The sequence below is a fragment of the Panthera tigris genome, chromosome X, assembly GCF_018350195.1.
Source record: "Panthera tigris isolate Pti1 chromosome X, P.tigris_Pti1_mat1.1, whole genome shotgun sequence".
Classification (NCBI taxonomy): Eukaryota; Metazoa; Chordata; class Mammalia; order Carnivora; family Felidae; genus Panthera; species Panthera tigris.
The window spans coordinates 57254510-57277355 of NC_056677.1; the positions used below are offsets into that span (position 1 = coordinate 57254510).

General features: G+C 40.7%; 1 protein-coding gene across 4 annotated transcripts in view; it reads right to left on the bottom strand.

The window, feature by feature from the left end:
* Window positions 1-9812: 9812 nt before the first annotated feature.
* TEX11 (testis expressed 11) overlaps window positions 9813-22846 on the bottom strand; it is a 238893-nt gene continuing 225859 nt past the window's right edge. For all 4 annotated transcript variants that reach the window (XM_007097574.3, XM_042974295.1, XM_042974293.1 and 1 more), the window contains 2 exons: window positions 10937-11101; window positions 9813-10050 (listed from right to left, as the gene is read on the bottom strand). In XM_007097574.3, the coding sequence (XP_007097636.2) occupies window positions 9979-10050; window positions 10937-11101 (237 nt within the window). In that variant the 3' untranslated portion in view covers window positions 9813-9978. The remainder of the gene's footprint in view (window positions 10051-10936; window positions 11102-22846) is intronic.

Here is a 22846-nt window from a genome sequence, read left to right on the forward strand (position 1 = left end):
ATAAATACAGGTCTCCCAGAGTATGAGAGAACAAGAGGGTGTCAAGATTTAGTGGGTGTGGGGAAACAAAGAACCCCTACCACAGGGCATGAGTCGAACAGCAGCATTCAAAAAACACTTATATATCAGACATCACTGTAAGAGCTTGGCATGTTTACTCATCTGTTCTTTCCAACAACTCTGACTACATTTTATAGATGAAGAGACTGAGGCATGGACAAGTTGAGTCATTTACCCAAGGTCGTACAGCAAATAAGTGCAAGAGCAAAGACTTGAACGCAGGTGATTTTGTTCCAGGGTGCACGCTTCTGTGCTACACTGTCTCGTCTAGTTTTTACCATGTCCCATCTCAATTTTTCTTTGCAGTCTGGCTTTTGCCCTGAGCATGCCACTGAAACTGTGCTCTCCAAAGTCAGTATGGCTTCCAAGTTACCAGATTTTATGCCTTTGCAGGCCTCATACTCATCAACCTGTCTGCCACATTCAACATTGTTGAAATATTCTCCCACCCAGAATTGAAACCTCATCTCTGATTATGACTCTACAGTAGTCCTCACATTCACCATCACTGTTGGCACAACTGTAATTCCAGTTCAATTCTTCATTATTTCCATTCATTCAACAAACCCCTAATTGTATGTCAGGCCCTGCGGATACAGTAGTGAACAAAACATATAGGTCTCTGCCCTTATAGAGCTTACTGTTGAGGAGATAGACATTAAACAAATAATCACACAAATAAACACATATTTATAAACCAATAAGTGCTGTTAATGAAGACATGGGGCTTTATAAAAGGGTGAAATAGGAAAATTACAGTGGCCTCCAAATAAGTCTTCCTTCCTCTACACTCTTCCTTCTCCAATCCAATGTACCTACTATTGCCTAAATTAATATTACTAGAGTCCGTCTCTGACCCTACCACTCGCCAGCTCAAATTCCTTCAGTGACTTACAGAATAAAGTCCAAACTCCTTACCCAGATATTTGAGATCCTCCCTAATCTGGTTCCAACCTAGCTTTTTAAGCTTTTCCCCACCATTCCCCAAGCACTCTATGCTACAAATATACAGAACCATTCACTGTTCCTCAGATGGAAGGACTGCATGCCTCTGCCATGCTGTCATTTTTTTTTTTTTTTTTGGTCAGGAATCCCTTCTCATTCCTTATGTTCAAATTTTATATACATCTTTAAAGTCCAGTTCGACCTTCCCCATAAAGCACTTTCTCATCACCTCCTTTGGAATCTCAGCACTTTCCCTTCACTTTTTATAGGATTCATATTCTATCTTTAATATTCTAGTCACTCTAATGCAGTAAATGTAAGCCTAACCTCTTCCTATATTAGAGCGTAAACTCATCGAGGGCAAGATCTTGGTCTAGACCACCATTATTCATTGGTTGTAGATAGATTAATGAATGAGAGAACGAATGAATGAATGAACAGATGAATGAATGGTTGGTGAATTCCTGATTGACAATATGGAGGGATCATAAATATCCATATATATATGAATATTTTCCTTGATGTGTTGTCACTGCAGTTTAACAGAGAGCTGTGGGAAAGCTATTATATCAAACACATGCTGCTCATTTCCACCTGACTCTACCTCTCTTTTTTTGAAGATTTTTTTTTTAAGTAGGAGCACCTGGGTGGCTCAGTCAGTTAAGCGTCTGACTTCGGCTCAGGTCATGATCTCACGGTTTGTGAGTTCAAGCCCCATGTCAGGCTCTTTGCTGACAGCTCAGAGCCTGGAGCCTGCTTCAGTTTCTGTGTCTCCCTCTCTGCCCTTCCCCTGTTCACGTTTTGTCTCTCTCTGTCTCTCAATAAACGTTAAAAAAATTTTTTTTAAATTTATTTTAAGAGGAGAGAGAGAGAGAGAGAGAGAGAACCGGGAGGGGCAGAGGAGAGAGAGAATCCCAAGCAGGCTCCATGCTATCAGCGTGGAGCCCCACACAGGGCTTCATGTCACAATCTTGGGGTCATGACATGAGCCAAAATCAAGAGTGGGACACTAACCGACTGAGCCACCCAGATGCCCCTAAAGATTTTAAGTAATCTCTACACCTAACGTGGGGCTCAAATTCCTGACCCCAAGATCAAGAGTCCCGTGCTCTCCCAACCGAGCCAGCCAGGCTGCCCTCACCTTCCTCCACCTCTTAATCTAACAGGTGTACGCCTTCTAGGGGGGAGGGGCCCCACCAACGGAGACATGGAAATCATCTTCAAGGACTATGAAATTGTGGATAGCAAATTCAAGGACTTGGGGGACGATGTGGTGTTTTCTCTTCTTATTACAAAGGAAAACTGGTACTTAGGAATAGAAAAGAATATGTGGAAGATGAAATGGCTGCCTATAGAAATGGAATTTTAGAATAGGATTTGTTTTGTCTGGACCATAGTTTAAAATATCAGATTGCTTGGCTCTTGGCTAGGGACAGAGTTCTCTATGATAACTAAAAAAAAAAAAAATGTGTTTACCCAGAGCCTTGCTGATCTGATAAAGAGAAATTGAAAATGGAAGGGAAAGCAGAAATGCCCTGATAATATTATAAAATCAATTACTATGGATGATATCAGATATGACAAGAGCACTATTGTAAGAGGTGCCCATTCAGTCACAGAATACATCTGGGAAAAGAGAGTCATAAACAGAACTTACGGGGTTAAGGTGTTTCTGCATCAATGCACAGCACATGCATCGTGTTGCCATATGAAATTGCCAACATTCAACCATTTGGGGCTTATAAATTTGCAACTTCATATGGTACCACCTAATATTATGAAGTAAATATGAAATTTTAGTTTATTAAGACTTGAAGGAATGAAACTTACAACTGGAATTTTGCATCTAGAGGAACATATTGTTAAGAAAAACAATGGCTTTGAGAATGGGAGGTTACATAGTGCAGTCTGCATAGAAATCCACAAACATGAGGGGTGCCTGGGTAGCTCAGTCAGTTAAGCGTCCAACGTCGGCTCAGGTCATGATCTCACTATTCGTGCATTCAAGCTCCACATTGGGCTCTGTGCTGACAGCTCAGAGCCTGGAGCCTGCTTCGGATTCTGTGTCTCTCTCTCCCTCTGCCCCTTCCCAGCTCGTACTTTGTCTCACTCTAAAAAAAAAAAAAAACAAAAACAAAAAAAAACAAAAAAAAAAAAAAAAAAAACAGTAAAAAAAATTTGCTAAATATAAAAAAACCCAACAAATCAGCAAGAGGGACTCTTTGTTCTTTAGGTCCTAATTCTGACTAGTAATGAAGAGCTGATTGGTGAAGGGGAAATTTGAAGAGCAAGCATTTTAGCTAAGAGTTTGTAAGAATGTAAGGCTGGACACAGTAAGGTATTTTGCCATAGAACTTAAGAAGGCAGACTTCAAACAGCTCAGAGGAAAAAAAGGTAGCACGAGGGCAAAGAAAAAGCAGGGGTCCAGGGGCGCCTGGGTGGTTCAATGGGTTAAAGTGCCTGACTCGAATTTGGCTCAGGTCATGATCTCATGGTTCTTGGGATCAAGCCCCTTGACCGGCTCTGTGCTGAAGGTGAAGAGCCTGCTTAGGATTCTCTCTTTACTCTCTGCCCCTCCCCTACTTGTGCTCTCTCTCTCTAAATAAATAAATAAATAAACTTAAAAAAAAAGAAGAAAAAGCAGGGGTCCAATAGATCTTAGCTTCAAATCATGGTTCTGTCATTTTGCAGCTGTGTGACCTTGGTTAAGTTACTTATACTTTCTGAGGTTCCATTTCTCACAGAAATGACAAGGGAGGGAGGGAGAAAGAAGAAAGGAAAGAAGGAACAATAACAGAATGCCACTGACTACTTTCTGGGCTTGTTATAACAATTAGAAAAGATAGCACATGTGAAGTGCTTAGCACTTAGTAGGTATTCATTCATATCTACTAAGTTTTCTGGCATTTTCTGTTTGGCCACCCTTCCAAAGGGCTGAAAGGTTCTTAGAAACTAAATTCTGACCATGTAATTGTGAAATGTTTTAATGAAGAAATAAAAGGAAAGGTATCTAAAGGAAATGATGTAGATGCACAGAGAATTCTTTGATGATGAGAAATGAGAAAGGTAGAGAGGAGGGCAGCTGACCAATGCCGAATATGAAACAGTAACACCAGAACCGCCAAAATTCTATTAGGAAGGCCTGACCCAAAATGAGCTAATTCCAGGAGTAAGAAAAAGAGGCTGCTTTCACTTTTGTTTGCATGAAAAAGCAAATGAAGGCGGCCTTGAAGTCGGCAAGATGGGGCAGATAGTACATTTTGTTTTAATTAAAATTAGTTTTTAAAATTATAAGCATGTGCCAAAAGAATTCCAGTAGTGCCACAAGGTATAAAATAAAAAAGGAAATGGAGTACTGTTGTCAGACAACACAGATCAAGAAACCTCTTTAATTCCCACTTTGCTTTGTTTGGTCTTCTCTGCCATACAAACTCTGCCTGTGAGCCTGGAAAGGGTCAAGCAGACATTGCTAAGAGGGAACCATCATAGTAAGTACAAAAATTCTTTAAAAAAATTTTTTTGACAGTTTATTTTTGAGAGAGAAAGAGAGAGTGGGCGTGCATGGGGGAGGGGCAGAGAGAGAAGGGAGAGAGAATCCTAAGCAGGTTTTGCACTGTCAGTGCTGAGACAAATGTGGGGCTCAAACTCACAAACCACGAGATCAAGACCTGAGCCGAAACCAAGAGTCGGATGCTTCACTGACTGAGCCACCCAGGTGCCCCCATAAGTTCAAAAATTCTAAGAAGCATCAAGGTGCTTTAAATGATTTTGAGTCTCTTGGCCCAAATTCTATTTCAGGAGGTTGGGAGAACCCACAGATGAGATCACTGCACTGGAATCTGTGACCCTTGGGGAGCCAGGGGGAATAAGAAAGATGCTGGAAGCCTAGAGAAGGCCGTATGCTCCTTTTTAAAGGGAAGATGGTAGGCATCACAAGCTTCCGACAGGTACGTTTCATCTTGATCACAGGCAAGTTTCCAGAATACATTATGGGAAGGGATGGCTTGCATGACACCTAGAAGGGAACTCGTGATCACAAAGGGTTCAGAAAGCCCTTTACTTAAGAATAGCTCAAGACAGACTAAGCTCATTTCCTCTGCTGAGACGACCTTAGTAAGTGTAAGTAAACGGGTAAAGCAGAGGAACATCGCATAGTGTATCTAGATTCCAGCAAGGCATTGACAAAGTCATTCATGATATCCTTGTGAAAAAGTTGGGAAAATGTAGATAGTACCTTAGTACCTTTATCAAAGGGGTGAGTGATCATCCTCAAGTGTGCTAACTGATGGGCCAATGTTTATTTACGTACTAGTTTGTTATCTATCCTGCCCCCACCACTCAAATGTTAAAGCAAGCTCCTCGCGGGAGAGACTTTGTTTTCTATTTTGTTCACTCTATTCCCAGTACCTATCGTAGTGCCCAGTATATGGTCTACCGTGTACTTTCTCCAAGTGTTCGGGAAGTACTTGTTGCATGAATGAATAAACTTGGAAGTAGGACCGCGAGGCATGTCACCAAGCTTTGTCTCAGCCCTCTCCCTATTCAGGACGTTTGATCATTTATTTGGATAAAGGCATTAGAGGGGCGCCTGGGTGGCTCCGTCGGTTAAGTGTCCGACTTCGGCTCAGGTCATGATCTCATGGTCTGTGAGTTCAAGCCCCGCATCGGGCTCTGTGCTGACGGCTCGGAGCCTGGAGCCTTCTTCAGATTCTGTGTCTTCCTCTCTCTCTGCCCTTCCCCCGTTCATGCTCTGTCTCTGTCTGAAAAATAAACAAACATTAAAAAAAAAAAGGCATTAGATGGCATGTGGACAGAATATGCAGATAAAGTAGGTCTGACAGGGGCGCCTGGGTGGCTCAGTTGGTGAAGCATCGGACTCTTGATTTCGGTTCAGGTCATGATCTCATGGCTTCGTGGGTTCCATCCCCACATCGTGGTCTGTGCTGGCAGTGCACAGCCTGCTTGGGATTCTCTCTTGTGCTGTCTCTGAAAATAAACTTTAAAAAAATTTTATTCAAGATAAAAAGTAGGTCTGAGAGGCATAATGACATAATACAGATAGACTCTACCCAAAAAGAACAACTGGCAAGAGCAACGTAATAGGGATGAATGCAATTAGATGAAAAAACTGGAAGTACAACTGAGGTGCTAATTAATGACAGGAAGGTATGAAAACAAACCAAGTTCTCACTCATTCCTTCAACAACTATTTGCTGAAGATGCCAGGACTGCGCTAGACAATGGAGATATACTCTGGTGAGGAAAACATACTGTCTGCCCTTACGGAACTTAAACACTATTGGGAGAGACTCATATTAATCAAACTAGTCCACGAACAAACATATATTGACAAATTATGATGAATAACAACTGAGTGCTAGGAGACATATGACAGAGGAACCTGACCCAGGCAGGGAAGTTTTCTCTGAGGAACTTGCCTTTGAGCTGACTTCTCAAAGCTAAGTACGAATAAACTAAGGTGAAGGCCGGGGAGAGTCAACAGTAAGTCCAGTGAGTCGACAATAAGAAATGCCTGTTTAAATGCGAATGGGGTATGGAAACCAATTTGACAATAAATTTCATATATTAAAAAAAATAAATAAATAAATAAATAAATAAATGCGAATGGGGTCCTTTGCCCTTTACCTTGATGGGGACTCAGCTAAGGGCTCAACTTGCTTCCTAGAGAGGCATGGGGGCTTGGCTGATGACTTGGTCAGTGTGTTTTCCAGGGCTTGCCAAAGGGGCAGCCCTCACAGGCCAGGATGGTGGGGTTAGGACTGAGGAGACAGCCGCATGGCTGGGAGAGTGTTCTCAAACAGGGAGATTGAGCCAGTAAGTGGTTATTTGGAAGTCACAGGAGCCAGGTTTCTCACTGTTGGAAGAGACAGTTGCAAATACGGAAGGGGAAGATGGCTAGAACAGTCTCGTGTTGGATTGGAAATGGAGGTATCGGTATGAACTCAGTTTTAACATACGTATGTACACATAGGCTTTTTTTTTGTCGATACAGTACTGTGAATGTATTTTCCCTATGATTTTCTTAATAAATTTTTCTTTTCTCTAGCTTACTTTAAGAATGCAGTGTATAATACACATACACATTATATGTTGGTCGACTGTTTCTGTTATTGGTAAGGCTTCCAGTCAACAGTAGGCTATTTGTAGTTAGGTTTTGAGGAGTCAAAAATTGTATGTGCATTTTTGACTATGCAGAGATTGGCATCCCTATCTAGGGTCAACTTTATCTATATCTGTCTATAGATATGCATGTACATGTGTAGATGTACATACACATACACACATTTTATTTCCTAGCACTGGGGGGCGGGCTGGCTGGGAGAGTATGTGACCCTTTATCTTGAGGTTATGAGTTTGACCACATTGGCTGTGCAGATTACATAAAAAAAGGTCTCTGGGGGTGCCTTGGTGGCCCAGTCGGTTAAGCACTAGACTTGATTTTGGCTCAGGTCATGATCTCATGGTTGGTGAGTATGAGCCCTGCATCGGGCTCTGTGCTGACAGTGTGGAGCCTGCTTAGATTCTCTCTCTCTTCCTCTCTCTCTGCCCCTCCCTGCCTCTCTCTTTCTCTCAAAATAAATAAGTAACCTTAAAAAAATATCTCTGGCTACTATTTCCTAGCTCTGTCCACTGAGAGGACCTAGAAACAATGGTGTCCGGTAATGAGTGCCTCAGATCTTGGGCACTAGCTACCATTCAATTAAAAAGGAACCAGAGATTCTTGGAGAAATTACTGATTCCAGTGCTGGGACAGGGAAACTATAACATGAGCCTGGAACATCTTACTGTGTCCCAAAGAAAGGAAGTGTTCAAAAACTGATAGGGACATGTCAAAAGGGCATAGGAGCCAGCTTTGAGCAAAATGATGATCTAGAAGTTCTGCACATGCCTGGCACCATTTCCTGCGAACACCAATGGGAGGTCATGCCTGATCTCTACCTCTACAGAGATCCTGAAGAGATTGAGAAGGAAGAGCAGGCCGCTGCTGAAAAGGCTGTGACCAAGGTGGAATATCAGGGTGAATGGACTGCTCCAGCTCCTGAATCCACTGCTACTTAACCTGAAGTCACAGACTGGTCTGAAGGCATGCAGGTTCCCTCTGTGCCTATTCAGTGGTTCTCTGCTGAAGACTGGTCCGCAGCTCCCATGGCTCAGACCACTGAATGGGGAGGAACAACCACTGAGTGGCCTTAAGCTACTCTTCCACAAAGGCAAATGAAATGGAAATAGGTGGACAGAAAAGAAACAGTTTCTTAAAAAACAAAGATATAGTGGATTATAACTCACTGAGTAAACCAGAAATCCATCAGTCTGTATTTAAACATTTTTAGGGGCACCTGGATGGCTCTGTCAGTTAAGTGTCCCACTCTTAATCTCAGCTGAGGTCTTGATCTCAGGGTTGTGAGTTCCAGCCTGCATTGAGTGTGGAGCCTACTTACAAAAAATTGTTTTAAAAATATGAATAAATAAATGGGGGAGAAGAAAATGTTCCACCTAACAGATGCCAACTAATAAATGAAGTGGGAATGATGGAAATTAAAAAATCAACATTTAGCAACCATCACAGTAAAAATGGATTCAGGCAAGAATCATCAATGGATGCTAAAACTAGTAAGTGGAAGCTTAATGAGGAATGGAAAATCTGGTCTCAAATTATCTTCCACAAAGCACTTCATAATTACTTTTTAATTACTAAGTACCTGGTCGATGCCATCTTAACCTTAACCAGTGATGGGACAAATTGACATTGTGTGCCTGTTGGTACAATGCACCAGGAAGAACATACCAATCTTGTTGCAGGCCTTCCCAAAATACGTAAATGGAATCTAATCATTAGGAAACATCAAACAGACCCTGGCTGCAGTTCATGCGACAAAGTAATTAGCCTGTACTCTTTAAAAATGTCAAGGTCATGAAAAGCAAGGAAAGACTGAGAACCTATTTCCATTTGTAGGAGATGAAAGAGACATGACCCTAAATGCAACTTATGATTCTAAACTTAGGGAGGGCTTTATTAGGACAACTGGTGAAATTTGAATGAGGTCTGTAGAATTGCATCCTTGTTAATTTCTTAATTTTGATGGATTAACTGTGGTCCTGTATGAGAGTCTCCTTGTTTTTACGAAATATGCACTGAGATATTAAGGGGTAACAGATCAGCCAATGTGATCTTATAGTACACTAATTCAAGTCCTGCCAGAATGAGGCTGCTGAATTCTGTGTGGGTCAGACCTTACTGGAATGTGGGATGTGGCTCTTGGAAGGTACGAGCCCGTATCATATGAGGAACAGTGGAGGGGTCTGGGAATGTTCAAGCAGAAGAAGAAAAAGCCAGGAAGACAGGGAGGAGACTGACTTCTGTCTTCAGTTCTCCAAAGTGTATCTGGGGCAGAGAAAGCAGACTTGTTATAGGGAGACAAATTTCTGTCTCCCTATCAGCAAAAAAGGTGGACTGAGCTATCTTGGGCGTTCCTGTCATACGATATGCTCTGATAGAGGCTGGATGACCCATTCTCAAGGGTGTCATAGAGCAAGTTTATGAATCTGATCAATTCAGGGCCCAGTGACGACTAAGGTTCTTCTATTGAATAGTCCGTGGTTCTCTGTTACCTTCAGGTAGTGGGAATTCAAGCACTTCTGGAATAGAATGCAACTTGTGTTGGACTAGAATGTTTTTGCTCACATGGGCCATGAATACTCTTACTCTCATATGGCTATTTCAATATATAATAACATCCTTGGCACTTTGGAAAATTTGTCCCCCAGAAATGAGCTGGCCACAGCAGTAAAAGTCAAAATGCTTTAATTCAGAAAATTTCATGTAACAACAAGAAAACAGGGTTTGACAAAACAGAAACAAGAACTCAAGATAAAGTCTGGCAAGAATTTAGGTATTCAACATCTTCAAGTAGATGTCAGCTTGTCTGCTTAGATGCCTTATTCCAGCTCTTCTCACTCTTCGTTGAAAACTGAGCCCTTGCTTTTGCTTAATGCTTCCACCAGCTCGCCATACAGAGTATTCATCTAGGAAAGAGAACAGCAAATAGATTTCCTGAGAGATGCAAGGTGATAGCACGGAAGTCTAACCTTGACCTTCTGAGTTCTGAGGAACCACTTTGGGGAAAAAATATAGTACTCTCTTAGGGAAGAAGGACCCCATAGCACCAGGTCCATTTGCTAGGGACAGGCAGCTATTGTAAGGGAGGTGGTACTTAAAACATAAAATATCCCCTGCCCTTATTTGGTAGCAAGACTTTTTTTTCCCCACCAAGCTTCTCCTGGTTAGCTAATGGCCTAAAAGTCTGCAACTAGTTTCTAGAGAAAATACTTTCGTAAACAGTGATCTTTTGCATGGTGCTCAGTCCTTCCCTACTTGCACTGGCATTGACAGTGATGCATCTTTCCTGAGCTCTGTCTTGGCATTCTTCTAATTTTTTTAATGTTTATTTTTGAGGAAGAGGTGGGGGAAATGAGAGAGAGAACACACATGCCCAAGTGGGGGAGGGGCAGAGAGAGAAGGGGACAGAGGATCCGAAGCAGCCTCCATGCTGTCAGCGCAGAGCTTGATGTGGGGCTTAAACACACGAACCCGTGAGATCATGACTTGAGCCAAAGTCAGACACTCAACCCACTGAGCCACCTAGGCGCCCCTATCTCGGCATTCTTCTTATTTAGATTCCATTTGCTATCCTTAAGTTCCCCTCTGTTCATCGCCCTTCCTGGTTTCCACTCTAAAACATTACTGTTTACAGTCCCCTAACTCTTGCTGTTCTATGGAACCACTGTGAGGAACAATGATCATGATTCTTTCCCAGACAAGGAAGGTAGGACTGAGTCTTTACTGAGTGCCCAGATAGAACCTCTCTGCTCCCCGAGTCATATCATCCACCCCTACTCTCTCCCTCCTCACCTGAGTTTCATAGTTTCTCTTGAGGGAGCCAAGGTGGTCAAGAAAATGCAGTGAAAGGTCACACCATTTTTCTGCAGATACATACTTCTTCCCACCGTACATATATATCCCAATATTCCAGGACTTGACCATCAGCCAGAGAGTCTCTGATTCTGGGTAGTCTTCCTGAAATCCAAGAACAGTGGGTTTATAGTTATTACTGTCACAGTCATTGTAGCACTGACTGTATCAGTGCTGTACCCCATTATTATTAAGCAAACAATGGGTGCTCTGCTAACGCGAAGAAGGAGCCACAGCCTCCATGAACAATCCTGTATTCCTTGAAGGTAGGAGGAGAGCATCTTAAAAGTTTGTCAGCTGTACATAAGGCAAGACGACTTCATGAAGGGACACATAAATTGAAAAAGCTCTGAGGCCTGCTTGGACTCATTCCTGGTCTCGTCTAAGCAGGAGAAAAGCCTCTATACTGTCTGGGGCTTCTCTTGGTGCTGTCCTCTGTCGATTATCTCACCAACACCTACCCCTAATTTTCAGAGAAGTGTGTCAAGAAGCAGTTTTTAAAATTTTTTAAAAATGTTTCCTTATTTTTGACAGAGAGACAGAGCATGAGTAGGGGAGGGGCAGAGAGGGAGGGAGACACAGAATCTGAAGCAGGCTCCAGGCTCTGAACCGTCAGCACAGAGCCCAATACAGGGCTTGAACCCACAGACCATGAGATAATGACCTGAGCTGACACTCAACCAACAGAACCATCCAGGCACCCCTAGAATTTCGGTCTTTAAAAGCAATGGGAAACCACAGAAGATTAAGCAAGGTCACATATTTGAAAATTTAAAAGATCATTCTGGTTGCTGGATGGAGAAAGGTATAAATGAAAGCAAGAGATGCAAGGAAACCAGCTAAAAGTTTCCTACAGTAGCTGAGGTAAAAGATGATAACTTGTGGGGTTCCTGGGTGGCTCAGGCGGTTGAATGTCCGACTTCATCTCAGGCCATGATCTCACGGCTCATGAGTTCGAACCCCGCGTCGGGCTCTGTGCTGACAGCTCAGAGCCTGGAGCCTGCTTCGGATTCTGTCTCCCTCTCTCTGCCCCTCCCCCGCTCACACTCTGTCTCTCTCTCCCTCAAGAATAAATAAACATTTAAAAAAGTTAAAAAAAAAAGATGATAACTTGAACTAGGTTTGGGACAGTGGAATATGGGAGGTGAATGAATTTGAGATATTTAGGAGGCAGAATTGACAAGACTTGGTGATATATTAGAAATGGGGGATGATTCCTAGATGCCTGGCTTGGGCAACTGGAAGAATGATGGCGCCATTCAATGAGTTAGGGAACACTGCAGGAGTTTTATTTTCATTTGTATTAGCTGCCCTCATGTCCAGTGTTGCTCAGGAGAATCATTAATCTTCAGTAAAGTAATGCATCAGTGCAGCTACTCACTCCAGAGTGACATGGACTGGCCTATGTGAAATACAAGTCACTGATGGCAAATAGAGGTGTTTGCTCTTAGGACTTTCTGGGGCTCATGATCGAAGCCAGTTTTTTCTATCTTTAACATCATAATAAATACGGCCGTCGTGAATATCTCTAATAAAACTGTAGGTGTTCTGGAACACGAATGCCTACATTTATAGGCTCTCCTCAGTGTTCCTGAAGTGATAATTGTGTACATCAGTTTTATTGAGATATAATTCACATACCATAAAATTTACCTACTTAAAGTATACAATTCAGTGGTTTTTATATTCACAGAGTTCTGTAATCATCACCACAATTAATTTTTATCCCCTTTAAAGGAAACCCTGTGCCATTAGCAGTCACTCTCCATTTCCCCCCATACCCACCCTACATCTCTGGGCAACCAGTAATCTAATTTCTCTCTCTTACAGATTGGCCTATTCTGGACATTTCAGATAAACGGAGTCACACAGTATATGTACTCCTTTATAACCAGCATATTTCACTTAGCATAATGCTTTCCAGATCCATCCATGTTGCAGCATGTGGCAATAATTAATTCCTTTTTATGGCAAAGTCTGTTTCCCTCACATGTGAAGCTTCTTACATTGCTTCTCAGAGGACACAGACTCTGTTCTCATAGATTGCCCTTCCCCTTGGGAAAAATCTCTAAGCCCCTGCTCCAGAGCTTTGAGGGGGGACAGTGGACCCTTTTTTTCTGAGTGATACATCTGCTTTTAGAGGTTACTGGGTAAGGTGGTAGTTTCTAGTGTTTTTGGCTTGCCTCTTTGGGTGTGGAACCTCTGCCCTAAGAGTTAGCTGAGGCAAGGGCTCCAGTGGTCTGACTTGCCTAAGGTAGGTCCTTTGCCCCACAAGTGGGGTTGGGTAAAGGAAGGGAGGCCTCATTCTTTTGGCCATACTTGCTCAAAATTGAGCTTTTGCAGCCTGGAGCTGAAGGTGGGATAGTAAGTCCTGGCAGCCTGCTGTTCTTTGTGGGACACCATATCCCTTGACTGGGAGACTGAGGAAAGTGAGAGCATTGTTTCCTTGGCCACACTTTCCTGGGGTGGAGCTTGCTAATGCAATGCTGAGCTGGGGGTAGGACAGGGAGGGAGTAGGTCATGGCTCCAGTACTATGGACTCTCAAGGTTCTTATCAAGATTTAGTAGATTTTCTTGAATGGATCCTTCTTCATCTTCTATATGCTCTTAAAAAAATTTCCAAAGACTTTAAATAGCTGTTTTTCCTATAATTTTCACCAATATGGCTGTTTTTCTGGGGAACATATCCATTTAGATTCTCATAGATTTAGATATTCCAGAAGTAGAAGTCTCTAGAAACCTTTTGTTACTGGTAAAGAAACTGACGCCAAGAGAGGCAGTGCCATCTGCCTAAGGCCACACAGTGTGTCTGTGGCACAGATGAGAGTAGAGGCCAGGGGCACTTACTCTTGATTGAGTGCTCCTTTGACCTTATATATTTTTAACATTATCCCAAACACACGCTCTAATTTAGAGAAAAATCTCTCCATTTTCACCTGATTTATCAATGAAATGTATTTTTGTTTATACAGATTTCCTTGATTAATTGTGTGGTTGAACAACTTTTGCATGTGTTTTATTAGGCAATTGCATGTCTTCTTTTGTAGCTTACCTGGTCACAGCTTTTGCCCGTTTTTTCTAGTGTAGGTAACCTTTTTCTTATTGATTTTTAACTCAAAAATGGATACATAGATCAATGGAGCAGAAAAGAGACCCCAGAAATAGACCCATGATTATATAGTCAATTAATCTATGACAAAGGAGGTAAGAATATACAATGGGGAAAAGACAGCATTTTCAATAAATGGTGCTGGGAAAACTGGACAGTCACATGTAAAAGAATGAAAATGGACCGCTTTTTAACACCATACACAAAAATAAACTCAAAATGGATTAAAGACCTAAATGTAAGCCTGAAACCATAAAAATCCTAGAAGAGAACACAGGCAGTACCTTCTCTGACACTGGCCATAGCGACATTTTTCTAGATGTTTCCAAAGGCAAGGGAAACAAAAGCAAAAATAAATTATTGGGACTACTTATAAATAAAAAGCTTTTGCACAGCAAAGAAAACCATCAACAAAACAAAAAGAACCTACTGAATGGGGGGGGGGGATATTGCAAATCATTTATCTGATAAGGTGTTAATATCCAAAATATATTAAAAACGTACACAACTCAACCCCCCCAAAACAAACAATCCAATTAAAAAGTGGACAGAGGGGGTGCCTGGGTGGCTCAACAAGTTAAGTGTCTGACTTCAACTTGGGTCATGAGCTCATGGTTCGTGAGTTCGAGCCCCGCATCAGGCTCTCTACTATCAGCACGGAGCCTGCTTTGGAACTTTGGTCTCCCCCTCTCTCTCAAGAATAAATAAACATTAAAAAAAGGGACCTGAGTAGACATTTTCCAAAGGAGACATACAGATGGCCAACAGACACATGAAAAGATGTTCAACATTACTAATCATCAGGGAAATGCAAATCAAAGCCATATCACCTTATACCAGTTAGAATGGCTAAAATCAAAATGACAAGTTATAGCAAGTGTTGGCAAGGATGTGAAAAAATAAGAACCCTCATGCATTCTTGGTAGGAATGCAAACTGGTGCAGCCATTGTGGAAAACAGTATAGAGATCCCTCAAAAAATTAAAAATAGAAATACCATATGATCCAATAATTCCATAATGTGAGTATTTTACCCAAAGAAAACAAGAATACTAATTAAAAAATATATATATATACACCCCTATGTTTTACTGCAGCATTATAGCCAAGTATAAAGCAACATAAATGTCTGACAGATGAATGGGTAAGGAAAATGTGGTACACACACGCACACACACACACATACACACACAAACACACACAGTGGAATATTACATAGCAATAAAAAGGATGAGATTGTGCCACTTAAGACAACATGGATGGATGAACCTGGAAGGTATTACGCTAAGTGAAATAAGTCAGACTGAAAAAGACAAACACCATATGATTCTACTCATAAGTGGAATCTAAAAAAAAAAAAACCCAAAAATAAATGAATAAACAAACAAAAAGCATAATCAGACCTATAAATGCAGAGAACTAACTGATTATTGCCAGAGGGGAGGGAGGTGGGGGGTTGGGCAAAATAGATCAAGGGGAGAGAGAGATAAAGGCTTCCAGTTATGGAATGAATGATTCACGGGAATAAAAAGCACAGCATAAGGAATACAGGCAATGATATTGTAATAGTGATATAATGGAACAGATGGTATCTACACTTGTGTTGAACATAGCATAATGTATACACTTGTCAAATCACTAAGTTGTACACCTGAAACTAACAATATTATGTGTCAACTGTACTAAAAAAAATAAAAATAAAAATGTTACAAATATTTTATCCAAGTCTGTGGCTTATTTTAAAGTTTTCTATGGTATCTTGGGTCATTTATTAATTTTATGTAACTGAATCTATTTTTATTCTGTACCAGCTTCTGGATGGGTCCTCTCCACCCCAGAGTTAAAAAAAGTACTTTCCTATATTTTTCCTCATACCTTTACAGCTTTGATTTTATGTTTAGTTTCTTAATCCATCTGGATATTCTTTCTTTCTTTTGGTGGTCATTTTGGTACATGGTATGAGGTAAAAACAGTGTGAATACTTACCACTTATATACTACTTATTATGTGCTAGACACCTAAGTACTTTACATGTATTATTTAATACTACTAACAACACTGTAATATTACAGATGAGGAGACAGAGGCACAGAGAGTTAGGTAACAGAACTCACATACAGCTAATAAATGGTATAGCCAGATTTTAAGATGGGCAGTCTGGCTCCAAAGTCTGTGCTCAACCACTGTGTTATAATGCCTCTCAGTTTACAGGTAAGGATTTAACTTTACTTTTTAAATTGTCCTAATGTCATGTTTTAAATAGATCATCCTCTCAGTGATTTAATATACCTCCTTCATTCCATACTAAATTCTCATAGGTATGTGGTCTTTTTCTGGGTTCTATCCTCTCCTATTACTATTTATGATTTCATTTAAGCGAAAATCATACTTTTTTTTTTGACAGAGAGAGAGAGGGCGCAAGTGAGTAAGAGGCAGAGAGAGAGGGAGAGAGAAGTGGGGCTTACCTGAAGCAGGGCTCGTGTTCACCTGAAGAACAGCTTGAGCTCACCCGGTGTGGGACTCAAACTCTTGAACCATGAGATCATGATGTGAGCTGAAGTCAGATGCTTAACCACTGAGCCACCCAGGTGCCATAAACTAATACCATATTCTTAAAATTAATAACACTTTATAATTTTTATATTTGATAGGACAAATCTTGCCTTGTTCTTTTGCAAAGATGTATTAGCTATTGTGGCTTATTTCCTTTGGGGAAAGAATTTTAGAATTATCAAGTTTCACTAAAAAAATCCTATTAAGAAATCTTATTGAGATTTTTATTTTGATTGAATTTAGGGAAACTGATCCCTATTAAGCCATCCAGGAACATGGTATTTTGTTGGAGACCTATGCCTTTTTTTAGAGTAGAAAGGGAAGATACGTAGAAAGACAGAGACTGAAAATAATGGAGAGATATTAAGGTACTTCAAGAAGTATAAGGAGATTGAACTAACAGTTTAAGGTTGAGGGAATCTCTCTTCTTTTGAGAAAAAGGTTAAGATGAGTAAAGAGGTACAGTGGCAAAACATTATGTTTGAGACATGGGGCAATGGAGGAACTCACACTTGATGCCCTTGATCTTCTCAATTAGAAAGATACAATGAGGCCATCTGCTGGGGTCATTGTGAAGTAGTTCTAAGTTTTTATGAAAGTAGGAAAGGCAGAAAAAACCTGAAGCAGACATTTTACTTGAGTTTGGAAAAAACTTGAGTGCAAGAATTCTGAGGAGTGTTAAGAACCCATTTAAAACTCAACATAGGGGCGCCTGGGTGGCTCAGTCGGTTGAGCGGCCGACTTCGGCTCAGGTCATGATCTCACGGTCCGTGAGTTCGAGCCCCATGTCAGGCTCTGTGCTGACAGCTTGGAGCCTGGAGCCTGTTTCGGATTCTGTGTCTCCCTCTCTCTGACCTTCCCCCGTTCATGCTCTGTCTCTCTCTGTCTCAAAAATAAATAAACGTTTTAAAAAAAACTCAACATAAATTTGTATTAGTTTTGTGCTTTTCTCTAGTGATTCTGCTTCTTAATATCAGGAGAAGAACTGATATTGGTGGGTCATTAGGCTAGAAAAAAATTAAACGGGAGGTATAACCAAATGAAAGAAAGAAAGAAAGAAAGAAAGAAAGAAAGAAAGAAAGAAAGAAAAGGAAACGGAAAAAAAGGAATGTGGCTAGACTGGACTATAAGAGAATGGGAAGGGTTGAGTTATTTGAAGTATAAGTGATAGCAAAGAACAAGTATGGAGAAGTAGGAGAGATTATAGTAACTCGAAAAACTTTGAGTTAACAATCTTGGAAGTGGAGCTTATATGGGGTACAGACAGAGGCTAAAGAAGGGCAAAAAACTGTGAAGTGGATGAATAGATAACAGGGATGCCAAAGTCACTTAGGATAATAAACTGAAGTTACCAAGGAAGGAAAAACTGGCTCAGAAAGTGCTAGTTCATGACAACACTGATAACTAAAAGATAGAAGACACAGATTACAAGTGAAGAGAAGCAGCAAGAAGATGGTGTGTAACAAGTACAAAGGAAGCAAGGATTCAGGTAATTTAGTTCCTTCTTCTGATGAGAAAAACGGAATGGGAGAAGATGAGACCTCCACAAAAACAATTAGTGACAGACATATCTTGAGGAAAGATCTTGCTTTGTTCTAAGAGGAAGAGGGAGAAGAGGTAAAGATTGATAATAAGGAGAATATTGCCTACATTTGTGTGTGGGAAAACACTGTCTTTTTTGGGGGGGGTGGTGGTGGTGGATGAAATTAGAGGTAGCCTTTAGAGTGAGGGTAAGGATTTAGAAAATGCAGAGCTTTTAGAAATCTAGAGGGAAAAAGAGATTTGGGGGAAAAGGACTGATAAAGTTTGTGTTTTAGGGAGATACATTTAATAGAGATGAACAGGTAAAACTGGAGAAGAGAAGAAAGAGTTACAGACCACTTAGGAAACCAACTACAGAAATCCAGAAGAGACACAATATCAAAGCCTGAATCAAAGATATATTTGCCTGAACCTCAATTCCAGTTTCAAGGAGATGTGAAGCTTGGAAGAAGAAAGATTTAGATGAAGGAAAACCCAAGGACCATTGTGCTATGAAGGAAGTGCACTGGGTTCAATTCTCAGCTTTGCTGTTACATAGTTGTATGAGCTTGTGTTAGATATTTAATCTTTCAATGCTTCAGTTTACAAATTAATGGAATAAATAACCTTTTTCAAAGATCATTAATTTCACTTCTAAATTCTATCAGACAATGAAGCTTTACCTTTCATTTACTTTAGATCCCAAGTCTTGTTTATAAACTATTTTAAGATTGGCAGAAGTAGTAATTCTTTCAGTTGAACTAAAAGATCAAATGTGAGATGTTAAGATGATACCGACAAATGAGTAAGCAGTGTTTCTCAATCTTTAAAGTGCATACAAGTCACATGGGAATACTGTTAAAATGTAGATTCTGACTCATTTGGTCTGGGATGGGGCACAAGATTCTACACTACTCATAAGCTCCCAGGGGATGTTGATGCTGCTGGTCCATGGACTATACTCTGAGGAGCAAACTCCTAGAAAATGTAGCTCAGTAGTTTGGACCACCTTAGCTTCCCTTGTAAAAGAATAGAGGCTGATTTCTTCTGGGCTTCTTCCTGGTTATGCAACATGCCTTTGTGACTCTTTGTGACTCTGATGTCAGCTACGAGGGTTTGGTTTGTCCCTTCTATTTAAGTGTAGGGATTCCCCACTCCCCATTATCTATGTTTCTGTATGGTGAGAAAAATGAACCAGGGAACTTCCACTTCTATGAGATGGAGTAGATGTACTCATCCCTATTCCTTCTACTAAGTAGAACTAAAACCCTAGACATAAAATAAACATAAGACTCAAAAAAGACACTATTCATAAACATAAGGAGACTGAAAGGTAGAGAGAAGAAAGATTGGTTAGAGACCTTGGGGCCAAGGAATGATACAGTGGTGAGTTCTCTGGGTTTTCATTTGCTTCATATAGCTCAGAGTTGGTGGTACAGATGCCAACAGGCATAGACAAACCAAAGCCCCAAGAAAAGACTGTTCTCTCTAGACAAAGGACCAGAAAAAGGGCAGCAATGCAAGACAGAAAACCTTTAGACATTAACGGCTCTAATATAGCTGAACATCACAGAAAAGCCTGTGATCCCAGCCCCACCCACTCCAGAAAAAGCTAACTGGGGAGCCTAAATTTTTCCCCTTGTGAGGGTGTAAGGAGGCACCCTGCATAGTATCAGAAGGCCAGATAGGGAGACAAGACTTTCATATCCAATGGCTGGTAATAAGGCATTCCCCTACCCCCTGAAATATCAGTGGAACCTACATTTCCACCCCCAGAGAAGGTGGAACAAAGGAGGAACAAAGTCTGTAAACACTCATGAAGAGGCAGGACTTTCACCATCACACAGCAGATAATGAGGCCACCTCTATCATGGTGTTAATGGAGACCATGTGGGATACTATCTCCACCCAGCAGTAACAAGGAATCCTCCACCCTAAGTATCAATGGAGGCCAAGTGGGGAACCTGAGCATCTACTTCCACCTAGAAGTAATAACGTCATACTCTCTTCCCTGGCATAGCAGTGTCAGAAAAGTCCAGCTGAAACAGAGGTTTAAATGAGATCCAGAATTTCAGAAACATAATATGAAAATGTCCATGTTTCAATAAAAAAAACCACTCATTAGACCAAGAACCAGGAAGAACTCAAAACTGAATTAAATCAATTGATGCTAGCACCAAGGTTAGAGAAATGTCAATATCTGACAAAGATTTTAAAGTAACCATCACAGCACAGTGAAGGAAACAAAACAAAACTAAAAGGCAACCTATAGAATGGGAGAAGATATTTGCAAATGACATATCCAATAAAGGGTTAGTATCCAAAATATATAAAGAACTTGTAAAACTCAACACCCTCAAAACAAATAAGCCAATACAAAAATGGACAGAAGACATGAAGAGACATTTTCCCAAAGACATACAGATGGCCAACAGACACATGAAAAATGCTCAACATCACTCATCATCAGGGAAATACATATCAAAACTACAATGAGATGCCACTTCACACCTGTAAGATTGGCTAAAATCAACAACACAAGAAATAATAGGTGTTGGCGAGGCTATGGAGAATGGGGAGGAACCCTCATGCTCTGTTTATGGAAATGCAAACTGGTACAGACAGTCTGTAAAACAGTATGGAAGTTCCTCAAAAAGTTAAAAATAGAACTATCCTATGATCCAGCAATTACAGTACTAGGTATTTACCCAAAGAACACAAAAATACTAACTCGAAGGGATACGTGCACCCTGATGTTTATAGCAGCATTATATACAATAGCCAAATTATGGAAAGAGCCCAAATGTCCAATGACTGATGAATGGATAAAGAAGAGGGGGTGTGTGCGTATATATATATATATATATACACACACACACACACACACACACACACACACACATACATACATACAATGGAATATTACTCAGCCATCAAAAAGAATGAAATCTTGGGGCATCTGGGTGGCTCAGTTGGCTAAGCGTCTGACTTTGGCTCAAGTCATGATCTCATGGCTTGTGGGTTCAAGCCCTGCATCAGGCTCTCTGCTGTCAGCACAGAGCCCACTTGGGTTCCTGTCTCCCCCTCTCTCTGTCCCTCCCTAGCTCGTGCTGTCTCAAAAATAAATAAAAACATCAAAAAAATTAAATCTTGCCATTTGCAACGATGTGGATAAAGCTAGAGAGTATTATGCTAAGTGAAATAAGTCAGTCAGAAAAGACAAATGCCATACAATTTCATTCATTGTGGAATTTAAGAAACAAACAATCAATCATAGGGGGAAAAATGAGAGGCAAACAGGAAAGATTCTTTTTGTTTTTTTTAAAGAATCTGTTCTCCTTTTTTTTTCAGAGTCTTTTTTTTTTAAGTTTATTTATTTTTAAAAGAGAGAGAAAGAGAGAGAACGAGTGGAGGGACAGAGAGAGAGAATCCCAAGCATGCTCTGCACTGTCAGCATGGAGCCTGATTCAGGGCTTGAACTCATGAACTGTAAGATTATGACCTCAGGTGAAATCAAGAGTTAGATGCTTAACTGACTGAGCCCCCCCCCCCCCAGGTGCTCCAGGAAAGAGATTCTTAACTATAGAGAACTGATAGTTACCAGAGGGGAGGGAGGGGGATAGGTTAAATAGGTGGTGGGGATTAAGGAATGCACTTGTTATGATGATCACTGGATATTGTACTGAAGTGTTGAATCACTGAATTGTACACCTGAAACTAATATTATACTGTATGTTAACTAACTGCAACTTAAATTAAAACTGGGGTGCCTGGGTGGCTAAGGTGGTTAAGCATCCGACTTCAGCTCAGGTCATAATCTCACAGTTCATGGGTTCGAGCCCCATGGTGGGCTCTGTGCTGACAGCTCAGAGCCTGCTTCAGATTCTGTGTCTCCTTCTCTCTCTGCCCCTCCCCTGCTCAAACTCTGTCTCACTCTCTTTCTCAAAAATAAACATTAAAAACTTTAAAAAATATAAATTAAAACTTAAAAAATCATAAAATGTTTCAGTAATGTACATACTTCATAGAAAAAAATGGGAAGTCTCAGAAAAAAATAAAAAACAGAAGATATAAAGATCATACGGAAATCTTAGAACTGAAAAATATTATAGCTGAAACAAAAACCTCCACTAATAGGTTCAACAGCAGAATGGAGGAGGCAGAGGAAAGATCAGTGAACTCAAAGACAGAACAACAGAAATTACTGAATCTGAACAACAGAGAGAAATAGGCAAAAAATAATAGAATAAAGCCACCAGGGACTCGTGGAACAATAACAAAGGTTCTAACCTTCCTGTCATTGGAGTCCCAGAAAGAGGAGAAAGAGGGTGGGGGCTGAAAAAGTACTCAAAGAAATTATATCTGAAAACTTACCAAATTTGGCAAAGATATAAACCTACAGATTCACAAAGCAGAGTGAACCCCAAACAATACAAACCCAAAGAAATCTACCCAAGAGACATCACAGTCCAGCTTCTGAAACCAAAGACAAAGGAAAAATGTTGAAGGAGGTCAAAGAAAAATAACACTTTATTTATAGAAAGAAAACAAGTTGAAGATTAGCAGATTTCTCACCAGAAGCCTTGGAGGCCTGAGAGGAGTGGCACAGTATTTTTGAAGTACTGAATGAAAAGGATCATCAACCTGGAATGCTATAACCAACAAAAA